This window comes from Accipiter gentilis, chromosome 3 (genome assembly GCF_929443795.1).
Source record: "Accipiter gentilis chromosome 3, bAccGen1.1, whole genome shotgun sequence".
In the NCBI taxonomy this organism is placed as follows: domain Eukaryota; kingdom Metazoa; phylum Chordata; class Aves; order Accipitriformes; family Accipitridae; genus Astur; species Astur gentilis.
In genome coordinates this window covers 31,252,825-31,272,135 of record NC_064882.1, presented here as the reverse complement: position 1 = coordinate 31,272,135, position 19,311 = coordinate 31,252,825, and the positions used below count along the sequence as shown (strand labels likewise).

Here is a 19,311-nt window from a genome sequence, read left to right as displayed (position 1 = left end):
GCTGAAAAATGCATTGTTTTGATAGATGTTTTCAATTAAAAATATGCATACTCTTTTCTCACTTCAGTGGGTATAGTATATTAGTAGTACATACAGATATTATTGCTACTTTTCTATGTGGAATGTGCTAACATGTTTCATGAACATTTAATAAATGAAGCATCTGTGCTTCCTTAATTTTGAAATGTGGATCCAGTCTTGTGGGTGTAAATTGATTCATTCATAATTAATTTAAGAGTCCATAAAACATTTGTCCTCAAAAAAACCCAGTTTTCTTTTTTTCTATCCAATCTTACTCAAAATGCCTTCATTTATCTTCCCCTTCAGGAAGAGGCTGAGTAAGATTAATTAGGTTTGCTAGTACTTGTTTGTAGTATCAACTGTTAAACTATTCATTGGTGAGCTGTGCCACCAGTTGTTTCAGGTAAGATTTGCAATTGTACAATCCAAGTCTTTATTTGCACTGTGAGAGTATCAATTAGGAGGAACAAGAAACTACGAGTCATTGATACTTAAGGAAAAATGCAGGATTGTAAGCTTCATTTAGATATTTCACTATTATCTGGTGCAGGTAACATTATTGTTAAATTATCAGAAACAGCTGCCTACATTGTTGTAATTTCAGATGTTCTTAAATAGTAGCTACGTGCAAAGTTTTTGTCCTAACTTTGAAGAAATTTTTAAAATTTGCTAAATTTAATGAACTGTTGCTGGAAAGTATCTCCAAAGCTGTGGTAAAAATAAGCATCTTTTTCACAGCTCATATCAGTATTTGAATTTTATATATTACACTACATTCAGTATTGAATTTTGTACATGAAGTGTTTCACTCCAGATTTTCCGAACAAGCGTGCTTTCATTGATGGAAAAAAATTTTGATAAAAGAATGACTCTAGAAAAATAAAGAAACAGAACAAACTGATTACACTTTCCATGCTATGTGGCTGAGCATATCTGACAACAAATTGTTGGTTTTCTGCGATGGCATACTTGATCAGCTAAAGAATTTTAAAATCACTGCACACTTTAATGCTTTTCTTTTATTTTGTCTTGTAGGCAATATAACATCTCTGAACATGTAGTAGAATACACGGTACCTAAATATGCAGAAGAACAGTAGTTATATATATGAAAAATGATACATGTGTACATGTATTACTAAGATTCTGCCTTTATGCAGGGTACAGAACTGAAATCACATGTACCAGCATAACTTGTCATTTTCTGTTTCTTACTATTTTGTATTTTCAAACAAGGGATTTTTTTTTTTTAATGAAGTGCATTATTTTTAAACTGTACATTATTTGGTATAAATAAATTTCTGGAACTATTAATCTATGAAAAGGAGAACACAAACATTAATTTTTAAGGTTGTAACTAAGGTAACCACTTGTTTATAGAGGACAGGAAAATGGTGGGGTTTTTTGGGTGTGTGTGTGTGTGTCTGGGTTTTGGTTTGGTGTGGGGTGTTTTTTGTTTTTTTTTTTTACTTTCTAACAGTGGTTCTGAATGTAATTATATGTGTTTGATTTGGATTCAGTTACCTTCAAAATATGCCAGTTCTTACTGAAGAACAAAGAGAAGACTTTACTTGTTTTGAAAAGCTGATGACAAAAGAATTTATAGGCCAGCAACTGATTGTTATCATAGGCTGCATGGATACCACAGAAGAGGGAGGAAGGTAAACTTAAAGTCTTAGTTATTAAGCTTATGGCACTCATGCCTGTGGACAGGCATAGAGTCTCTGTTGGGAAAATAACCTGATCAAGCAGACAAAATACAATTCTAATGCTAGCTGGAAAAAGGCACAGTCTCTCTAATGGAATTGTTCCCCAAAGTGTGCCAAATATCATCTGCTTGCTTTTATTGAAAAATGAGTTTTAATGCAGATACAACATTGTTTGGGGAGAACAAATTCGGTTGTTTTCATAACATGTTCTTGAGATTATGAAGTTACAAGACTGTTCATTTGGAACGTAGTATATAAAAAGATAAAAGGAGATAAATGGATGGCTTGTAGTGAGTAGCCTATATGTTTCTGTGTTTTTAAGCCTAGTCTGCTAAGGCCTGAAAGGTTACAGATGTTTTGGATGCCAAGCTGAATTGGACTCTGAGCCATTCCTATAATTTGAACAGCCTTTTGATGTGAAGTAATAAGAGTGAATAAATTTGGAAGTTCATACCATCACAGACATTTTATGAAAAATTGCAGTTATGATAGTACAAACACAGCAATAACTTCAGACTCTGTGGAATGCATTATATGTATGCTGGACTGGCAGGATAGTTTAACTTGTAATTATTATTTTTCTTTTTTTAGTTTCCAGCCAGATAATTTCTATGAAAGCATTCTAAAGTATTGATACTCTTGACTTTTCTGCTGGTATGACCTTTCATTGGACAGTAGTGACACCTGATTAAAAAAAATCAGCATTTTCTAAGCAAGACAAATCAAGTAAAATCCCCAAAAGACAAACATTTTTAAGAAGACATATTCAGCAGTTAAGAAAAACTTCTCTAGAGCTATATTATAATGTATTATAAAGTCTTCATTAGACTAACTCGAAGTGGGTAAAATACTAACTCTTAATGTCTTCTACTTTCTTGAATAAGCAAACAGATTATTTGGTTGTTTTTTTTTTATTTTAATGTAGAAAGCATCTGTTAGTTACTTTACAAAAGATTCTCATTCTACCTGCAACTTCAACAGCCCTTCTGTCTCTGCTTGTGGAAAGATTACTCAATATTGTTAAGGATGATGACAGAAGGATTCAAATTGTGAGTAATTCTAAAGACTCATTGTTTTCTAGGCTCTACCTTCTCTGTATAGCAAACAGCCTTTACGAAGCATTGTAACAGAAATATTGGGAGTTCAAATATTTTTAGTTTGGAAAAGCATTTATGTCCTCTCCCCTTTCTTTTTTTTCTTTTTAGCATAGCTGCGTTTTTGTCATTGTCTAAAGATCTTTATTTTTAGAGATTTGGCCGGTGTTGTAAATGTAATCCTCAAATTAGGAAAGTATTAACACTTCAACAGCCTGTTTCAGAATCCTTTGTCATATTAGATCCAAACAGTTTTGACTAAAACATTCAAAGCGAGGACAATGTACATTTCCAGGTTTCAAATTTCTCTTCCCTCCTTTTACCTAAGTACTAAAAATCCTTATAAGAAAAGTATTTTATATAGTAGAGTCTTTATATACAGCAGAATTATTTAAACTTGACTCCTGAAAAATAGACCCTTGGTTTTGCTCAAATATTTTAAATGAACCCTGGACTTAAGGACAGAGACCACTTTTGCAAAACCTCAGTCCAGTGGTTAAAGCTAGGTTATAGGTTTGTTACATGATTTTGTTGGAAGAACTATGGTAATCTTAGCATTATAGTACAATAGGATGAGTAAATGTGTGCATTTCTATTATGTAGTGAAATACACCAATTCAATACATTCCATTGATTTGGCACAGCTTGAGAGGAACTTAAACTGAGGTGATCTGATACAAGATAAATTAAGACTATCCTGTCTCATGTGGTCTTTAGTTTTCCTCATGTTTCATCTCATTTTTTAATTAACATAATGGGTCTGACTTTAAAGAAATCCCCTAACCGACTGAAAAACTCTCAGCTAAGTTCTGCTTCTAGTTGTATGCATGTATTTGGCTTGAAATGAAATTGCTTACGTGGCTTCTTATACTGCATATGGTGGTTTATAGACCTTTAAATGATAGTGTTCTTTGTTGTATTTTGATTGAAGTAGTAACAGATGAAAAAACTTACTCTTGTTACCAGTAATTCTTTTTAAAGCATGTGTTCAGATCTAGAGGAGATAGTGCCTGTGAACTGTTGGCATAGAAACTGCTGAACTTATTTATGGATATATGGTCTTCTATTTTCTTGCTTACCTAGGTGAATGGTAGAAAACGCTAGACTTTCATGGTTAGACTATGTATTGTCAAAATGTGGACTTATTTGCAGTGAATTAGCTGTTAAGGGAAACTGCACAAATGTTCAATAAGTTTTCAGAAGGTTGGTATTTAAATTTGGAAAAGTTAAATGCATAGTATCTGACATCTGAGCTGAAATTAATGGCACTAATATACTGTTTGTAACAACAGATTGCAGAAATTATATCAGAAGTTCGTGAGCCAATTGTTACAGTCAGCCAGCCTGTTGATGCAGCTGAAATAAGAAAGCGGGAGCTTAAGGTAAGCAGATTTTAGTCAACAAGAAAAATATTTTTTAAGCGTATCTATCTAGTAAGAGTTTTATATAGTAGTGTATTATTGGCTAGTGTCAATAGTGTATTGTTGGCTAATACCACAAAGGTTATGGTATTGCATTAATTTTCTTTTTACTTTGTATTTCAGTTGGCTGAAATAAAAGTGAAACTTTTTGAAGCAAAAGAAGCTTTGGAAGAATGCATTACTCTGCAGGATTTTAATAGAGCATCAGTACTAAAAGAGAAAATAACTGAGTTGGAACACAATAAAAATGATCTGATAAAAGAAGCAGAGCAACCTGAAATTAAAGAAATGCGTGTGGAGAAGGTCTCTTCCTTTCCTGTATTCCCATGTGCTGGTTAGGTCTTGATGTTTACTCATAGTTTTAAAAGAAAGTGTAGTTTGGCCTTGTATCATCTAAATTTTTAAAACTGAAAATGAACATTTATGGTATTGGTATTCTCCTTCTGCATGTATAGAAGCTGATGATATGCTCTAGCAAAAAAATGAATTGCGGCTAAACTGCTCTTTTGTCCTTGAGTAACTAAAGGATTCTAAAAGGGTCTTGGTTTTACTGTTTTTGACTAACTGAAAACATAAACCTGAATCTCTTTTCATCATAGTTTATAGACAGATTTTGATTAATGTTCTTGTACAGCAAATGTGTAGTGGACAGGAAATGTTTATTTGGGTAGGGAAAAATTATGATTAATGTCCCTGTTCTCCTTATCACAGCCACCATTTGTATTAATAATGTTTTTTCTTTTTCCTGACCTACTTGAAGAATGATCCTGAAACACTGTTGAAGTGTCTGATGATGTGTTATGAGCTTCTGAAGATCATGTCCCTTTCTAAAGGAATTGGTCCAACCATTAATGAAATCACTGAATCTCTGGTATGTAGGATTATATACTGTTTACATTATAATAAAAATGAATACATCATAGCTGGCCCTTAGGTGCTGGCAGGATGGTTTGTGGTTATTTCACAATCACTTTGCTGTATCTGTAGTGCTGTGTCTGGTTCTTTTAAGCCTTCTCAGAACCTAGTGTCCTGGAGGTGCAGAAAGACTGGAACTCATATAGACCTTTCTTTCATCCTTCCGTGTACAAGGAGAAGTTTGGGGGGATTCCTTCCCACCCCCTCTGTTTCCTTAGCACCTTTGAAAAGCAAAATATTTCTGTATTGAAAAATAAGGCAGTGGCATTGCAGGCCCCTTACAGCCTACAAGATATATTTCCTAGTTTTCATTGTGAAGAGTATGGATTTTAAGATGAACATTTCTAAATATCACAGACTTTTAACTGTTACTGAGTCTGCAAACAAAATGGGGAAAAAAAAGTAATATGCCATTGTATGAATGGTGCAGCCACATCTGAATACTCAGTGCAATTCTTATCGCATCTATCTAGAAAGTTTATATTTAAATTGGAAGTGGTCAAGAAGAGGGCAGCAAAGAAAAGCATGGAATGGCTTCTGTATGAAGAATGACTAAATAGTTTACCTCTTTGTAACCTGGAGAAGAGAGAAGTTAGGGGCAGGGTGTAAGAGAGGGCAGAAATCCTAAGATGTGATTATTATGGAGAACATGAATAAGGATTGGTTGATCAGCCCATAAAGCTAGCAACTAGCAAGCTCAAAACAAATGAAATAAGTTGATTCTTCACATAATATGTAATCTGTGGAATTTTTTGTCACAGGATGTGTGCGTGTTGAGCACTTGCATAAATTTCAAGGAAGACTGAGCAAATTCAAGAAAAATAAATATTATGGAATGATTAGGTAGATAGGAACAGCCTCCCAGCTCTGGTACCTCTCGGCTGCAAAATGTTGGGACCTTGACAAGAATTCTTGGGAAGTATCTACTTAGTCTGTTTATGTAATACTTTATAGGAATTTGGTTTTGATCTTTTTTGATGAGACAATGGGGTAGATGACCTGAGTCAGTATGGGCACATTCTTAGAATTCAAACTGGAAAGAAAATTGCAACACCAATTTAGAGTAACTTAAATATAGTGAAACCACACCTGATTTCTTTCAGATGTATAGAAGTATTCTTAGAAATACTAATTAGTGTTATGTGTCCCCCAGAAACCTTTTCCTTTTCATTAGGTCTTTAACTTCCACATTTGTTGTTTATTCCACTTTTCTTTCTCCAAGATCCTGCTTTCCTATTGTTGTTCCTGCTGGATTTTCACATATTACATGATTTGGGAGATCTTATTTGTTGTTGTTTTAAACTCGAACTCTTTAGTAAATGCAAAAATACAAAACGATGCCATTGTAGCATTCACCCTGTATCTAGTCTGGCATTTCTTTTGTGTGGATTTTTACCATTGTCTTCTCAAAACTATTTCAAGTATGTGAAAGGGGCATCTGTATTTTTGCAACTTGAAACTGAGTATTGTTTCTCTGCAAGAATGTTAATGTCTTTTATGAAGAAACATGTAGGTTTGTTCTTGTGTGGTTTTTTTAAATTTATTTCACAATGAGTGGTCAATTCAGTTTTGTTTGAAAACAAATACTAAAAACAAAAAGCAAAACACTCATGATTTTAGCCATTATTTTATTACTGATTTCAAACAGCGTACTCTATCTGCTTCTGTTTATATCTAGATAAACAGAGTATATTCCAATCCTGTATCAAACTAAATTATTTTTAGTTTCAGGGTAAGCATGTTTTTAGTAGTCAGTTTTTTTTATTTTCAATTTATGTATTTCAACTATAAGGTCTAATATTATTGTTTCCAGATACTTCCTTGCATAACTAATGTCCATCCAGCTGTGAGAAATATGGCAGTTCGGTGTTTGGGTTGCTGTGCCCTTCAGAACAAAGACTTTGCCCGACAACAGCTTGCACTGCTGTTACAGGTAAAATGTCTGATGGGGAATGGAATGATGGTCTGTGTGGCTTAGTAAATAAAAATAGTCTTGTATCTATAACAAACTATTCTACACATTTATATTATTTGAGAACCAGTGATTCCTGATTTCCTAAAGATCTGGATCTGGAGAGTGTGGTTTCATGTAGATTTCTCTGATGTCTAGTAATATTCAAGCTGATATTGTGTCTTGGTAGTTAGCATGCCTTTACTTTGTAAGGTTACCTGTTGTCTTCGAAGTTTGTAGGAATCCTTTATCTGTAAGGTCTCGCTTTCTCTTCTGAATCTGGGTGAAATTAGTCATTTATTTCTGCTATTACAACATAGAAAAGAGAAGCTGTAGGATTGTGTAAGCCTTCCTTCCTTGGGAAACAAAATTAAAAACATGACTGATTGTTTTTACATTTCTGTTACATACTTACCTGTGATCTTGGGTGTCCAATTTAATTTCTGAATTATTAATTTTGTATGGATTAAGGAAGGATTGTTAATTAGAGGATAAAGCAGTATTAGAGGATAAAGCAGTATTCAAACCAACAAACAATAGCATGGCCAAACATCTATGGATATGGAACATGTTGGATGGCATAATACCCACATCGCCCACCTCTGTGGTAAATGTTCTGATGCTGAGCTAATTACATAAAAGATGACACAATTGTTAACTTTTCAGACCCTGGCTTTGAGAGAAGCATAGGTGGCCATCGTGCTTTGTTAAGAGTATGTTCATGTACACACTCAAGAGAACTGACAGCAGGCATTGAGATGATATGCTTGGCTCGGAGAAGATGATAGAGCTGTCAGTCACCGTAGCAGGAAAACTTTCGGTTCCTAAAAAGTTAGCATATACTACTGCTTTTAATTTGCCTTTGAGTATGTCTCATTAAAAATCAGTTTGGTTGTTTAGGGAGGATTTCAGTTGCTTTAGCAACTTAGATTTTAGATTTAAGTAACTTCTGTAGGTACTAAACCCCAAATTCTTTGTGTAGGCTGCCATCAAAAGCAGGGTGTTGGCCTAAACAGATCTAGGATCTCTAGGCTAACCCACTATGTATGGTTTTATTTGAATGTTAATTTGAACTATAATACCTATAGTAACCTATGCAGTAACCTATTTGAATTTTATTACTCTTTTGCTCCCTGCTGTCTTTTCACATACTGTTTATTTTAATTAAGCTATGCAGTATTTCAGAGCACGGATTTCTTATGTATTTTTTTCCTGTAGTGCTTGTGTTAGCCACTATGGAGCTGCTACTACTGGCAAATAAACTTTCCGTTTGTCCAATGTCTGCTTAGAAGTTGAACAATAAAATTACCTCTCACACATGCATGCTCACTCTGTGAGTGAAATTCAATTGATTTTATGTAATGGAAATTACATAGATGACTTGATAAATTATTTGCCAGACTGTATTACAAATTCAGGTTTAAACTTGTATTGCTGAGTCTGAAATTTGTCCCAAGTATTATAAAAAGTTTCCCAAATTAAACAATCTTATTAAAGCAAAAAATCTTATTATGCTTAATGTTAACATGGGTGGTCTACTGTAACATGATGTATTTATTTTCCTTATTAAACCTAGGTTTTACAAATAGATAATATAAATGTAAAGCTCAGTGCTTTAAAGGCAATCTTTGATCAACTAATGCTGTTTGGAATTGAGCCATTTAAAGCCAGAAGAGGCAATGACTCTCAAAGTGAAGGTGCACACAATAGAGCTGAAAGTTGTGAGGAAGAAAGTGAAACAATAGAGGAGGGAGAAGAGACTGCTATGATTCATAGCCTCCTGCAGCTTCTTTCTGGTTTCTTAGACAGTGAGGTAAGAAATACTATAAAATTTGCCTTAGTTTTGTTTAAAAATGCTTTTTGCAGAAGGCTTACCATCCCATTAAGTTGCCTGTGAATATTACATGATGTGTAATTGAAATTAACGGTCTAATGTCAAAACAGTTGTCCTACAAAATGACCACAACTTTGTCACTGATATAGACTAAACTCTTGAGCTAGCTTTGAATTCTGTGCAGGTGGAAATATGTGAATGTAGAGAATTGATTGGCAAAAGAGAATGTAGACTTTTACAGTATTAGTGAAAAACGCTGTGGTTGGTGTGTTGTATAAATGACCAGTTCTTTCTTCAGTTTTCAGAACTTAGGACAGAAACTGCAGAAGGCATAGCCAAACTGATGTTCTCTGGGAGGCTGATTAGTGCCAAGCTTCTTTCTCGTCTTGTTTTGTTGTGGTATAATCCTGTGACAGAAGAGGATACTCGGCTTAGACACTGTCTAGGAGTTTTCTTCCCTTTATTTGCTTATGCAAATAGGTATGGCCTTTGTAAATTATTATGTGAAAATATACATTGGTCTAGCAGCTTTAGGAACCTTTTTTGATCTTGCACAAGCAGAAGTTGCACAAATGCAAATTAGACCTAAAGGTCTAGTTCAGGCTCATTTGTGTGTTACTTTTGAACATATATAATCTCAACCTATGACTATTCTGAAGACGTTCTATTAATTCCTTCTTACCCTTGTGGCCTTCCACTTTTTTTTTTCTTTCCTAAGCTTATGATTGAAACTGTTCTTCAAGATACTGAATAGAGATTAATTTAAAAGGATGTGCTTTGCTTATTTATGCTGTTGAGCACTACAGGTAGACTTTGAAGTGTCACTAAAAAGTGACAGGAATGCTGCAAAAGAAAATAATCGGTGCCCGGCAGATATCAAAGCAGCAGGCTATTGGTTGTGGTTTGGGTTTTGGTTTTGGTTTGTTTTTTTAAACCAAAGAATACTCCAATCTAAATTCATAGCAGATCTAAAATCTCCTGTTTATTTTGGTAGTGGACAAAGGAGGTAGAAAGCTTATGTAAGGGGATAGGAGCTTAAATAGTAATTGCCATCTCCTTTCACTTGCTCAAAGAAAAAATATTATTAACTTACTTTTCAGTTGCTGCTAGTGGTTTTAGCCAGTTTGAATTAGCTGAGTTTTAATCTGCCTTTTTTTTATGGTTAAGATTTAATTTAGTTGTATTATATATTACCTTATCTATTTTTCCAAACAAAACTGAAGTAAATTTTTTGTGGCCTATAAATTGCCACATTAAGAGGAGTAGTTCAAGGGAGGGTTGGTTTGGAGAGGAAAAAAACCCAAACAAATGTATTTTTGCTGTTGTCAGGGGGGGAAAAAAAGAGAGTAATACCTAGTCTCCTCCAGAATGGGGTTTTCCCTATTTAAATTCTCTTGAAAATAAGTAACAGAAAAACTAACTTCATATGCTTCCAGTATCTGATATTGAGTAATGAATTTAAGCTTTTAACAGTGATAATCTTTAACCTTTCTGACCCTGTGAATTGCCTTCTCTCCTTTTTTTTTTCTTTTTTTAATTATGAGTTCTAGTGATTGCCCACCTGAGTAATTCTGTGTATTTCAAAGTCACTTGCAAATGAGGCAACTCCTTCTGGCACCTCATAGATGATCTTTTTCTGGAAAAGAAAAACATGGTGTTTGCTTAAGGCAAAAATTGGAAATATCAGCAGAGAAAAGAAATCCTAAATCTTAGTCTGGCTCATTGATTTTGGAATCTCTGTTTAGTTAGGAAACCTCATTAGTTTTCTGTCTCAAAACATTATCTGCATTCTGGATCACAAACAGTTCGTTTTAAGATGAATCATGGATTATCTTTGGTTAGCAATACTGTATTTTCAGAAAAGAATTATTAATTACCATGTGTAATTCAGAACTGTCTGCAAAGTTGCCACTTGGAAAATGAAAACTCAGGTAATGAATGAGATTTGGCTGAGGTTCATACCTAATTTAGTACTGATCTCTCACCAAATTTTAAAATTCCATTTGTTTTCTGGGTGCTGCTCTGTTAACCTCTTCATCTGGTTGCAGATATAATCAAGAGGTTTACTTTTTGAAATTAAATATTTGGATTCTGTGTGAGGGGGGAAAAAAATGTTGATGCTGACTTCTGTAAATATTCTGTCATGTCAATAGAGTGGCATGGCATGCTAATAACAGGGACAAGATTCTGTAACCAGTGAACAATTCTTATTTGTGGAATGTTTTTTAAAGAGTAAAGTAAACTCTCTGGCAGCCTAAGAGGAGAAAGTTCTGCCTCGTGGCTATATTCTACTAGACTATTTCCTGTAAATTAATAAAAAAAAAAAAAAAAAATCTAAACAATTCTTCAGTTATGCTTGATCCAATCTAAAGCCTTAAAGCTGCTGAAAGGGAGAGTTCTTGCTTCCATTCTTTCTTGCCCCGGTTTTAGTGCTCAAAAGGTCTTTTGGTCAGCTGATTTGGCTCAATAATCCAGCAGCAAACAACCTGCTTTTTTTGAATTATTTCTTAGTTTTCTCCTGTAGTTATTTGGGTTCAAATATGAGGTTAAGAAGTATCAGAAACAAAAAAGGCTTCACTTCACCTACTAGTACCTTGTAGTTTTTGACACCCTACCTTTTAAATTGTTTTGACCTGTCTTGTGGAACTATGCTTTTAGACAACTTGCTGCAGAACCAAATGCAACATGATTTTTAGGTTTGCTTGGCAGGAGTTACTAACTTCTGAGAAAAGAAAGCACAAGTATTTCTTCCAAAAATCTTGTTAAGCACTGCATTTTTTTTTTTTTGCCAGGCTTCCTTGCTTTCTTACACAATGAGAAGTATCACCAAAGAAAAATGCTAGCAGGAAGGAGGGGTGAGCAGAAGACAGATTAATCTAAATAAAAGATTTAGAGAAATGTATTTCTGTCCCTTAAGAGAGAATGTGTCTGTATATATCAGTTAGGTTTTCAGTAGTAAGGATGAACTTTCAAACTGTTCAGAGGCAGGAAGTGTTACTTAAAACTTGCTTGCAATACCGTGTGCTGAAGCTTAAAAGAAATTGGTTCTGTGAAGTAGTTTTGATATCTTGATCCTGCTGGCTGTCTCTACCAAGGTTCGCTGCTCCCACATTGCTTTGATTGATGAATTGTAGTAGGTCTGTGAACTTTCATCATAGAAGAGAAAATTTAGGGGCAAATTAAGGTTTGTCTCATTATGCTACTAATGTTTGACTCTATTGAAACAGGTCTAACCAGGAATGCTTTGAAGAAGCTTATTTTCCAACTCTGCGAACACTGTTAAATGCTCCTGCAACTTCACCTTTGTCTGAAATAGATATCAGTAATGTTTCTGAACTATTAGTTGACCTGACCAGACCAAGTGGACTGAAACCCCAGTCTAAAAAGTCTCAGGACTATCAGGTACAGTGCGTTAAACTGGAGGAAAACAATATTCGTGTCTAGAGATTAGGAACTGACCACCTTCACCTACTGCTAGCTGTTTGGGCCTTTCTGAGATTCCTAGTGTCAGAAGCTGGATTAAATGAGTGACTGTTCAGGTAATGAAATCTTTTAGCTTGACCTCCCTGCCTTCCCTTCCCTCAATTTCCTCTCCTTCTTACAATTAAAAAATGCTAGTAGGAACTTGCATCATGGCTAATTGTCTATATTGGGAAAAGTATTTATAAAAATCAGCTGGTGTATGTACTCAAAATACTGCATTTTAGTAAAATGTTTACTCTGTAAAATTAGTCATTAGCTGCTTAAATCGGAATGATCTCATTGCTATCTTTTGTAAATAGTTCCAAGCAAAACTTCTGATATCTAATTACTTTCCTTTACAGGACTTAACAGTGCATGACAGTTTAGCAATGAAAATTTGCAATGAAATCTTGATGGACCCAACTGCACCAGATGTTCGGATTTATGCAAAAGCTTTAAATTCACTAGAACTTAGTAGCTCTTCCACAGAGAATCTTCTGGTTCTGCTCAATGAGATTCTAGAGGTAGTACATAAATAACATGGTTCTTACTTCTTTAATCATTAGCAATCTGATATCTTTTATAGTTTGGGTGGCTTATCTTTAGTTACTGAAATTTTATGCCTAAACTTATGACATAACTGTAAGACCATTAGGCAACATGAAGAGGGTGCTTGATTTAAGATGAAGTGGGAGGGGATTACAAGAGTGATGTGAAAGTTTTTACATTGATGCTTTTATTAATATGGGAAAATAAAGTAAAATTTGGGAGTGTGACAGAGGAATAGTATATAGAAATGTTGAAAAGAATGCTGATCTACTATGGGTGTATTATCCAGAGGTAGCTATGCTCCAGGACTCAGACGGAAAGGTCCAGTTGCTTTAATGTTTTTTAGGTTTCCTTTAAAAAAGAACAAAAAAAGTATTTTGAGGTTTCAGTGCCTGGTGTTGATGGAGAAAGTGTTCCTCCTTTCAACTTGACTGATCATCTTCATGTCACACGTTGTATCCTTCATACAGTAAATTTAACTAATCCTATTAGTGGGTAAATTTAATGGATAAAATAAACAGTTGTAAAATTAAGTAGCATTTAACATTAAATGTGACTTTTCCAGAAAGTGAAAGATAAACTGTGTCAAAGAGCTATTGAGAAGATAAAGATGAACTTGACCAAAGATCCTAATCTGGGCAAAGACCACACTGAAAGGACTGAGGAAACAGGGCTCTCTGAAAAGACACAGGAAACTGACATCACATTATCTGAGAATACTATTCAAAATGAAGAAGGTATACAACTGACTTGTTTAGATGTGTATGAAAATAAGTTTTAGTTTTCCTGCGTTAAATTAATCTAATTCTTAATGGGAAATGGTAACATCCAGTAAATATGCATACAGTTTAAAATATTTGTACTGAAGTATTTTCCATTTTTTATTGCTTTTTGATCCAATTCTATTTGCTTATTCTCCGTATTACTCTAGTATAACCAGTGCTGTATTTTGAGTCTTAAGCTCTGCCCTGCAGTGCTCTCTTTTTAACAAAGACAGTATTAAAATAGGCTGCTTTTTTTTTTTTTTTAGCTATTTGGCATACTAGTATGCCTGCTAAATAGTAGTGTTGACTAACTCATCTTTAGAATGTAACTTGCTAACTTGGAGAAAGAAACAAGTACTTTGTGGGGTATTTAGACTTTGGAGTTACCATGCCTGTGCTTCTTGCAGACTATATTATAGCAATATATATAGCCGATATCTTCAGTGTTGACACCGGTCTGTCCTTGTTAGGAGCTTGTATGTTGGAGCCAGATTTGGTTTTATTGCTATTTAAGAGCTTGAAGTGCAAGTAGCTGGAAGACTTTCCACAGCTTATGCAGCTGCATGTACCTTAGCAGTGTACATTGTGCTGGTGGCACAGAAAGTCTAACATTTTTCAGCAGAAAAGCAATTGGATGAAACTTGTTTAGGTTTGCTTGCAGCAGTAAAGCAAAGATATTGACAAGCAACTGTTTTAAGCAGATCATGTTTTCTTTTAATGTTTCTTCTAATTATTTGTTTATATCTTCTAGTGAATTATTTCAGGGCTTTAATCTGGTGTTTCTGGAAGTGTCAAATACTTTTAATTTCTTATATCTTCTATGCTTATGTCTTCAAATATTTATTGGAAGTATGCTTTTGAGAAATAGTTGTACTGTTTTCTAACATCTGATAATACTTTTTGGTATGAATTTCTAATGGAAGAGGATTTTTGAGCACTTTTAAAAAGCAGGTTGTAGGAGAAAAGCATTGTTCCCTTCCCTTCTCCCACTCCTCCCCAGATACATTTGGAATCATTAAAAATAAAGCAGCATTTACTACTTCAAATTTGTAAGTGATAGCTGTGAGCAAAAAGGGCAACAGAAACTATTTTTGTCCTTCAGGTGCTGTAAAGGAGATTTAGATTTGATGTTAGGAGGAAGGCTTCCTAGCAATAACAGAGATTGCTGAAGAAAGATTTCCTGAAATTTTTAGAAATTTTAAGACTAGAATAGAATATTTCAGTTGGAAAGGATCTACAACGATCATCTAGTCCAATTGCCTGACTGCTTCAGGCTGACCAAAAGCTAAAGCATGTTAAGGTCATTGTCCAAATGCCTCTTAAACACTGACAGGCTTGGGGCATTGACCACCTCTGTTGGAAGCCTGTTCCAGTGTTTAACCACCCGCTCGGTAAAGAAATGCTTCCTAATGTCAAGTCTGAACCTCACTTGGCACAGCTTTGAACTATTCCCATGTGTCCTGTCACTGGATCCCAGGAAGAAGAGCTCAGCACCTCCCTCTCCACTTCCCCTCCTCAGGGAGGTGTAGAGAGCAACGAGGTCACCCCTCAGCCTCCTTTTCTCCAAACTAGACAAACCCAGAGTCCTTAGGCACTCCTCATAGGACATGCCATCCAGCCCTTTCACCAGCTTTGTTGCCCTCCTCTGGACACATTCAGGGACCTGTGAACATCCTTCTTAAATTGTGGGGCCCAGAACCGCACACGGTACTCGAGGTGAGGCTGCACCAACGCTGAATGCAGCGGGATAATCACCCCTCTTGACCGGCTGGTTGTACTGTGTTTGAGGCACCCCAGGGTGGGGTTTGCCCTCTGGGCTGCCAGAGCACACTGCTGACCTGTATTGAGCCGGCTGTCAACCACCATCCCAGGAATAGTTTACATGTGATTAACCTGTGTTGGGGAAGGGTTATAACTGAGTGACATTTTAAGCTTCCTTCTAGCCTTATTCTCTAATTTCTACTTTAAGGAAAAAGTGGGGTTAAAATTGTGTGGCTTTTTTTGTATAACAGCCAAAACTTAAAATACTGGTACTTAAGATAAATTAAAAATTTATTATCTATGACTTCTGCATGTGCTATTCTTTTTAACAGAAAATAATAAAGATGCTCTTCATATTCCAGTTAATGAAGTTAAAAGTAAAGCAACTGCAAAATTGAAATCCACAAGAAACAAAGCTGGCAGAGGTATGCACTAGCTTTTTCTGGCTACAATACTAGTTGTTTTTAATAAAATAATTTCATACTAACTCTTTGTGAAAATAAAGATATAAAAACATTCAGTCTTCATACTCTGTTTTTAAAATTTTATTTGTTAAAAGATTAAAATAGTTTGTGTGTTGGAAATTTTTGTGCTGTTAGCCTCTCCCAACAACACAGATTTAAAAAAGAAAAAAAGTTCGACTACAGGATTTCAAGATAACTTGGCAACAGTCATCCACAGTAATGTACAGGTGTTTATGGGAGAAGTGGTACATTGCGGGTTTGTTGTTGGTTTCGTTTTGTCACCATGTTCTATCTGTGGTGACTGCATATTTATATGTTTCAATGCAATACCAAACACTGAAGAAAGATACAAAACTAGTTTAAGAAATGGTATCATGATATGAAAAGAGACTTTTGCTTATACTTAGGACAACAGAAAGCAGCAGCAGAAGTGAGGTCTGTGAGCAGAAGAAAAACTGGCACAACTGTAAAATGCAGTAGTGAAAGGTAAATCCTTTTCTCTCCACCATCAAAACCATGATGTCTGTTCTAGCAAGGAATTTTTAATTCAAATGTTTTTCTTACCCCAAACCTGCATCTTTAATATCCTCTATTCCTAATACACAGATAAATATTCAAGAAAAAAATCCCCTTTGAACTGGTACTTCTGAAACAATAGCAGGTTTGACAACTTGACTTTTTAATCATTGTTGCTTAAGAGTCTGTAATTATTTTTTTAACATACCTTTTGTGCATAGAGTTAATATACATTCTCTAGCAGACAAAAGTTAGTTTTTTGCCTTACATTATTGCTCTTCTTCCAGTCACTTTTTCTGCTTTTTTAATAACTGTTCTGTGGAAGAATCAATTTTTTTATTTTTTATTTAAATTCTATTTTCCCCTCCACATTTTTGTTGCTTCTTTTTCAACATGTAGTTGATAAGCTTCTACAAACAACTGGTAAGTGAATATACACAACGCACTCCTTTGCTTACAATCTTGTAGGAGATAAGCATTAAAATGACATTATCTTTTTAATTTTCAGCTGTGCTCACTCTTTCTCAAGCAAGTAAGCCACAGACTTTAGGGTGACCAGGATCAATCATTCCCATTTGCCTGTTCAGTGTGTTTACTTTGATACCACCTAATCTTTTGGGGTTTTTACTTATTTTGTAACTGCTAACACTTGGTTATCTTTAGTGAAACTGCTATGTCACTTAGAAAACATTAATATATTCCTCTCAAAAAATAAAAAGTTTATAATTAGTAAGAAGTACTTTTGCTCTTTAAGACCATGTTTCAAGTTTGTTAATATAAAAACTCTTCAGTTTGCTTAGTCTTTTTTTGGCCTTATTTTAAAATATTTTACATTTCAGTGGTGATGAAATTCCAGAATCAGTCCCAATGTCAAGTTCAAGGCCTTCAAGACGAGCAAAAACAGTGGCACTTGAAAAAACAAGAATGAATCTTTCAAGACTTTTGAATAGGGAAGCAGATCAGTGAAGACAAAAGGAGAGAAAGTGTGCTTTGCTAATGCTGGAAGTTAACATCAGACTTGAAAAATAAATCTGTTGTTAGTCATATTTAACTCTTATTATATTATGATCATTTATAATTCTAGATTTTTCTAGGAACTTAATTTTTTAAAAATAGATGCTTTTGATGATTTTTTTTACACTATGAAGTCCATCATTCATGTAATAAAAACATATTAAAATATTACCTGAACAAAATTTGGTTTGTTTTTTTCCTTTTTTTTTTTTTCCCCAGAGAATACTTTTTATCTGCAAATAAAAATTGCTGTTGGTGGTAAGTACTTAATAGTTAAAGCTGTTTTGATATTTAACATTATTCAGAGAATGTTTGACCTGGAGTTGTTGCTTGTGATGGCAGCAATTTTGAATGTACCTACGTTTTATGCACATACTTTCTGCATTTATTAGCCTGACATTGCTGACCAGGTCTTATTGTTCATGTTAACGTAAAATGGAATTGGTCTTAACTGTGAATTCTGCTTCCTGCAGATATGTGTCCACTTTATTTTAAATAACGTTAAAATGGTAAAACTGAGTTGCGGATTTTACAAACCTAAGCCTGGAAGTCTGCTAATGATCTTGACCTTGTTACGGAAAATCAGTAAGGTGCTTTTAGAAAAGCATAAAAATATTTGTGGTATAAAATAAGATCCAATAAGGAAAGGAATACCTAAGTACAGAAAGGGCAAAAAATGAAGTACTTCATAAGGTCTTGTGTACTGTCTTTTTAAAGTGGCTTACAATTTTGATTTCTTTGTAGCTTTGAAGTTCACAAACCTTTTTCTAATGACATACCTAGGAATAGTCATGAGTTTTAGAGAGACAACAGAAGAGTAACTTTAAACTGCATGTAGTAGTCACTGGTGGCTGAGCAGACTGAGCAGACACCCTGGACATGCTAGTTTTTTGGTGTGGAAACACACTGTCAATCATGTCTGTTACAATATAGATAATTTCCAAGGCAGTTGGAGAAAAATGTCGATTGCTTGACAGGTGCATCTCAACTACTGATGCTGAATGTAGCTTTTGAAGGAACTTGCATTTAAAATAAGTAAATATACTGTAAATGATATCTGGCAATTCTCAGAAATGGCTTAGGGACACAAGTGAAAAGTAGCGCTCCTGAAGTGTAATGCCCCAACTGTTACGCTATTTTCAAGCTTGCATATAGAAATCAGATAGAATTGTGTTGCTTTTCTTCCCTTTCAGTTTTTGCTAGAAACTTGTTAAACTGCAAAATGCTGTGACACACTTTTCTGCTGATATGTGCTATTCAGAAGTTAATGTAACCGGTGAATTATTTTTATTCATCATTTTAAGCAGAATTTTGAAGTCCTGAGCTTCCTCTTTTGATAATTCTTTTCTTCAAATCTCCAGCTTGTGTTCTAGTGTGAGTTTGTGTACATGCAACCACTTGAGATCAGAGACAGTGTCTGTCCCCTGGAATGCTGCCTGAACATGGGTAAAAAAGGTGAAGTATATATTTGATTGTCAAATAGAGCTTTCCTTGTGCTTTAAAGTTTAGGGGTTGTTTTTTTCTTTAATTTCAGTTACAAGTTCTTTCTTGCCCTCACTCTCGTGAGTGGTTCGCTCCTCTGCTACAAATACACTTTAAGCAACTGCTGCTAGTCCACTCATTTTTGGTTAAAATGAGTTTCTAGGAAAAGCTGGAGCAATTAATTTATAAAGCCTTCTCTGGGAATGCCTCAGTTTTGCCTTCTTGCTGTTCTGTTGCACCTTCCCACATATGCAGGTTCTGTCTCTTGCATCTCTTGGGAATCCTGTACTGAGAAGATTGGGTTTCCCCAAAGTCGCCTGCCAATCAGTGGATGTCTCTGCTGTGGATATGGCTT

At 34.9% G+C, this 19,311-nt stretch overlaps 1 protein-coding gene across 3 annotated transcripts in view; it reads left to right on the top strand.

The window, feature by feature from the left end:
- The window catches only part of NCAPG (non-SMC condensin I complex subunit G), a 29,068-nt gene extending 11,496 nt beyond the window's left edge, over positions 1 to 17,572 (top strand). For 2 of the 3 annotated variants that reach the window (XM_049794302.1, XM_049794319.1), the window contains 14 exons: positions 1,541 to 1,681; positions 2,655 to 2,778; positions 4,116 to 4,205; positions 4,368 to 4,547; positions 5,005 to 5,115; positions 6,973 to 7,092; positions 8,687 to 8,923; positions 9,243 to 9,424; positions 12,172 to 12,346; positions 12,769 to 12,930; positions 13,521 to 13,692; positions 15,813 to 15,905; positions 16,352 to 16,430; positions 17,300 to 17,572. In XM_049794302.1, coding sequence (XP_049650259.1) covers positions 1,541 to 1,681; positions 2,655 to 2,778; positions 4,116 to 4,205; positions 4,368 to 4,547; positions 5,005 to 5,115; positions 6,973 to 7,092; positions 8,687 to 8,923; positions 9,243 to 9,424; positions 12,172 to 12,346; positions 12,769 to 12,930; positions 13,521 to 13,692; positions 15,813 to 15,905; positions 16,352 to 16,430; positions 17,300 to 17,426 — 1,993 coding nt within the window. In that variant the 3' untranslated portion in view covers positions 17,427 to 17,572. The remainder of the gene's footprint in view (positions 1 to 1,540; positions 1,682 to 2,654; positions 2,779 to 4,115; positions 4,206 to 4,367; positions 4,548 to 5,004; positions 5,116 to 6,972; positions 7,093 to 8,686; positions 8,924 to 9,242; positions 9,425 to 12,171; positions 12,347 to 12,768; positions 12,931 to 13,520; positions 13,693 to 15,812; positions 15,906 to 16,351; positions 16,431 to 17,299) is intronic. The other variant, XM_049794309.1, reaches the window with a different exon arrangement.
- The last annotated feature ends 1,739 nt before the right edge of the window (positions 17,573 to 19,311 follow it).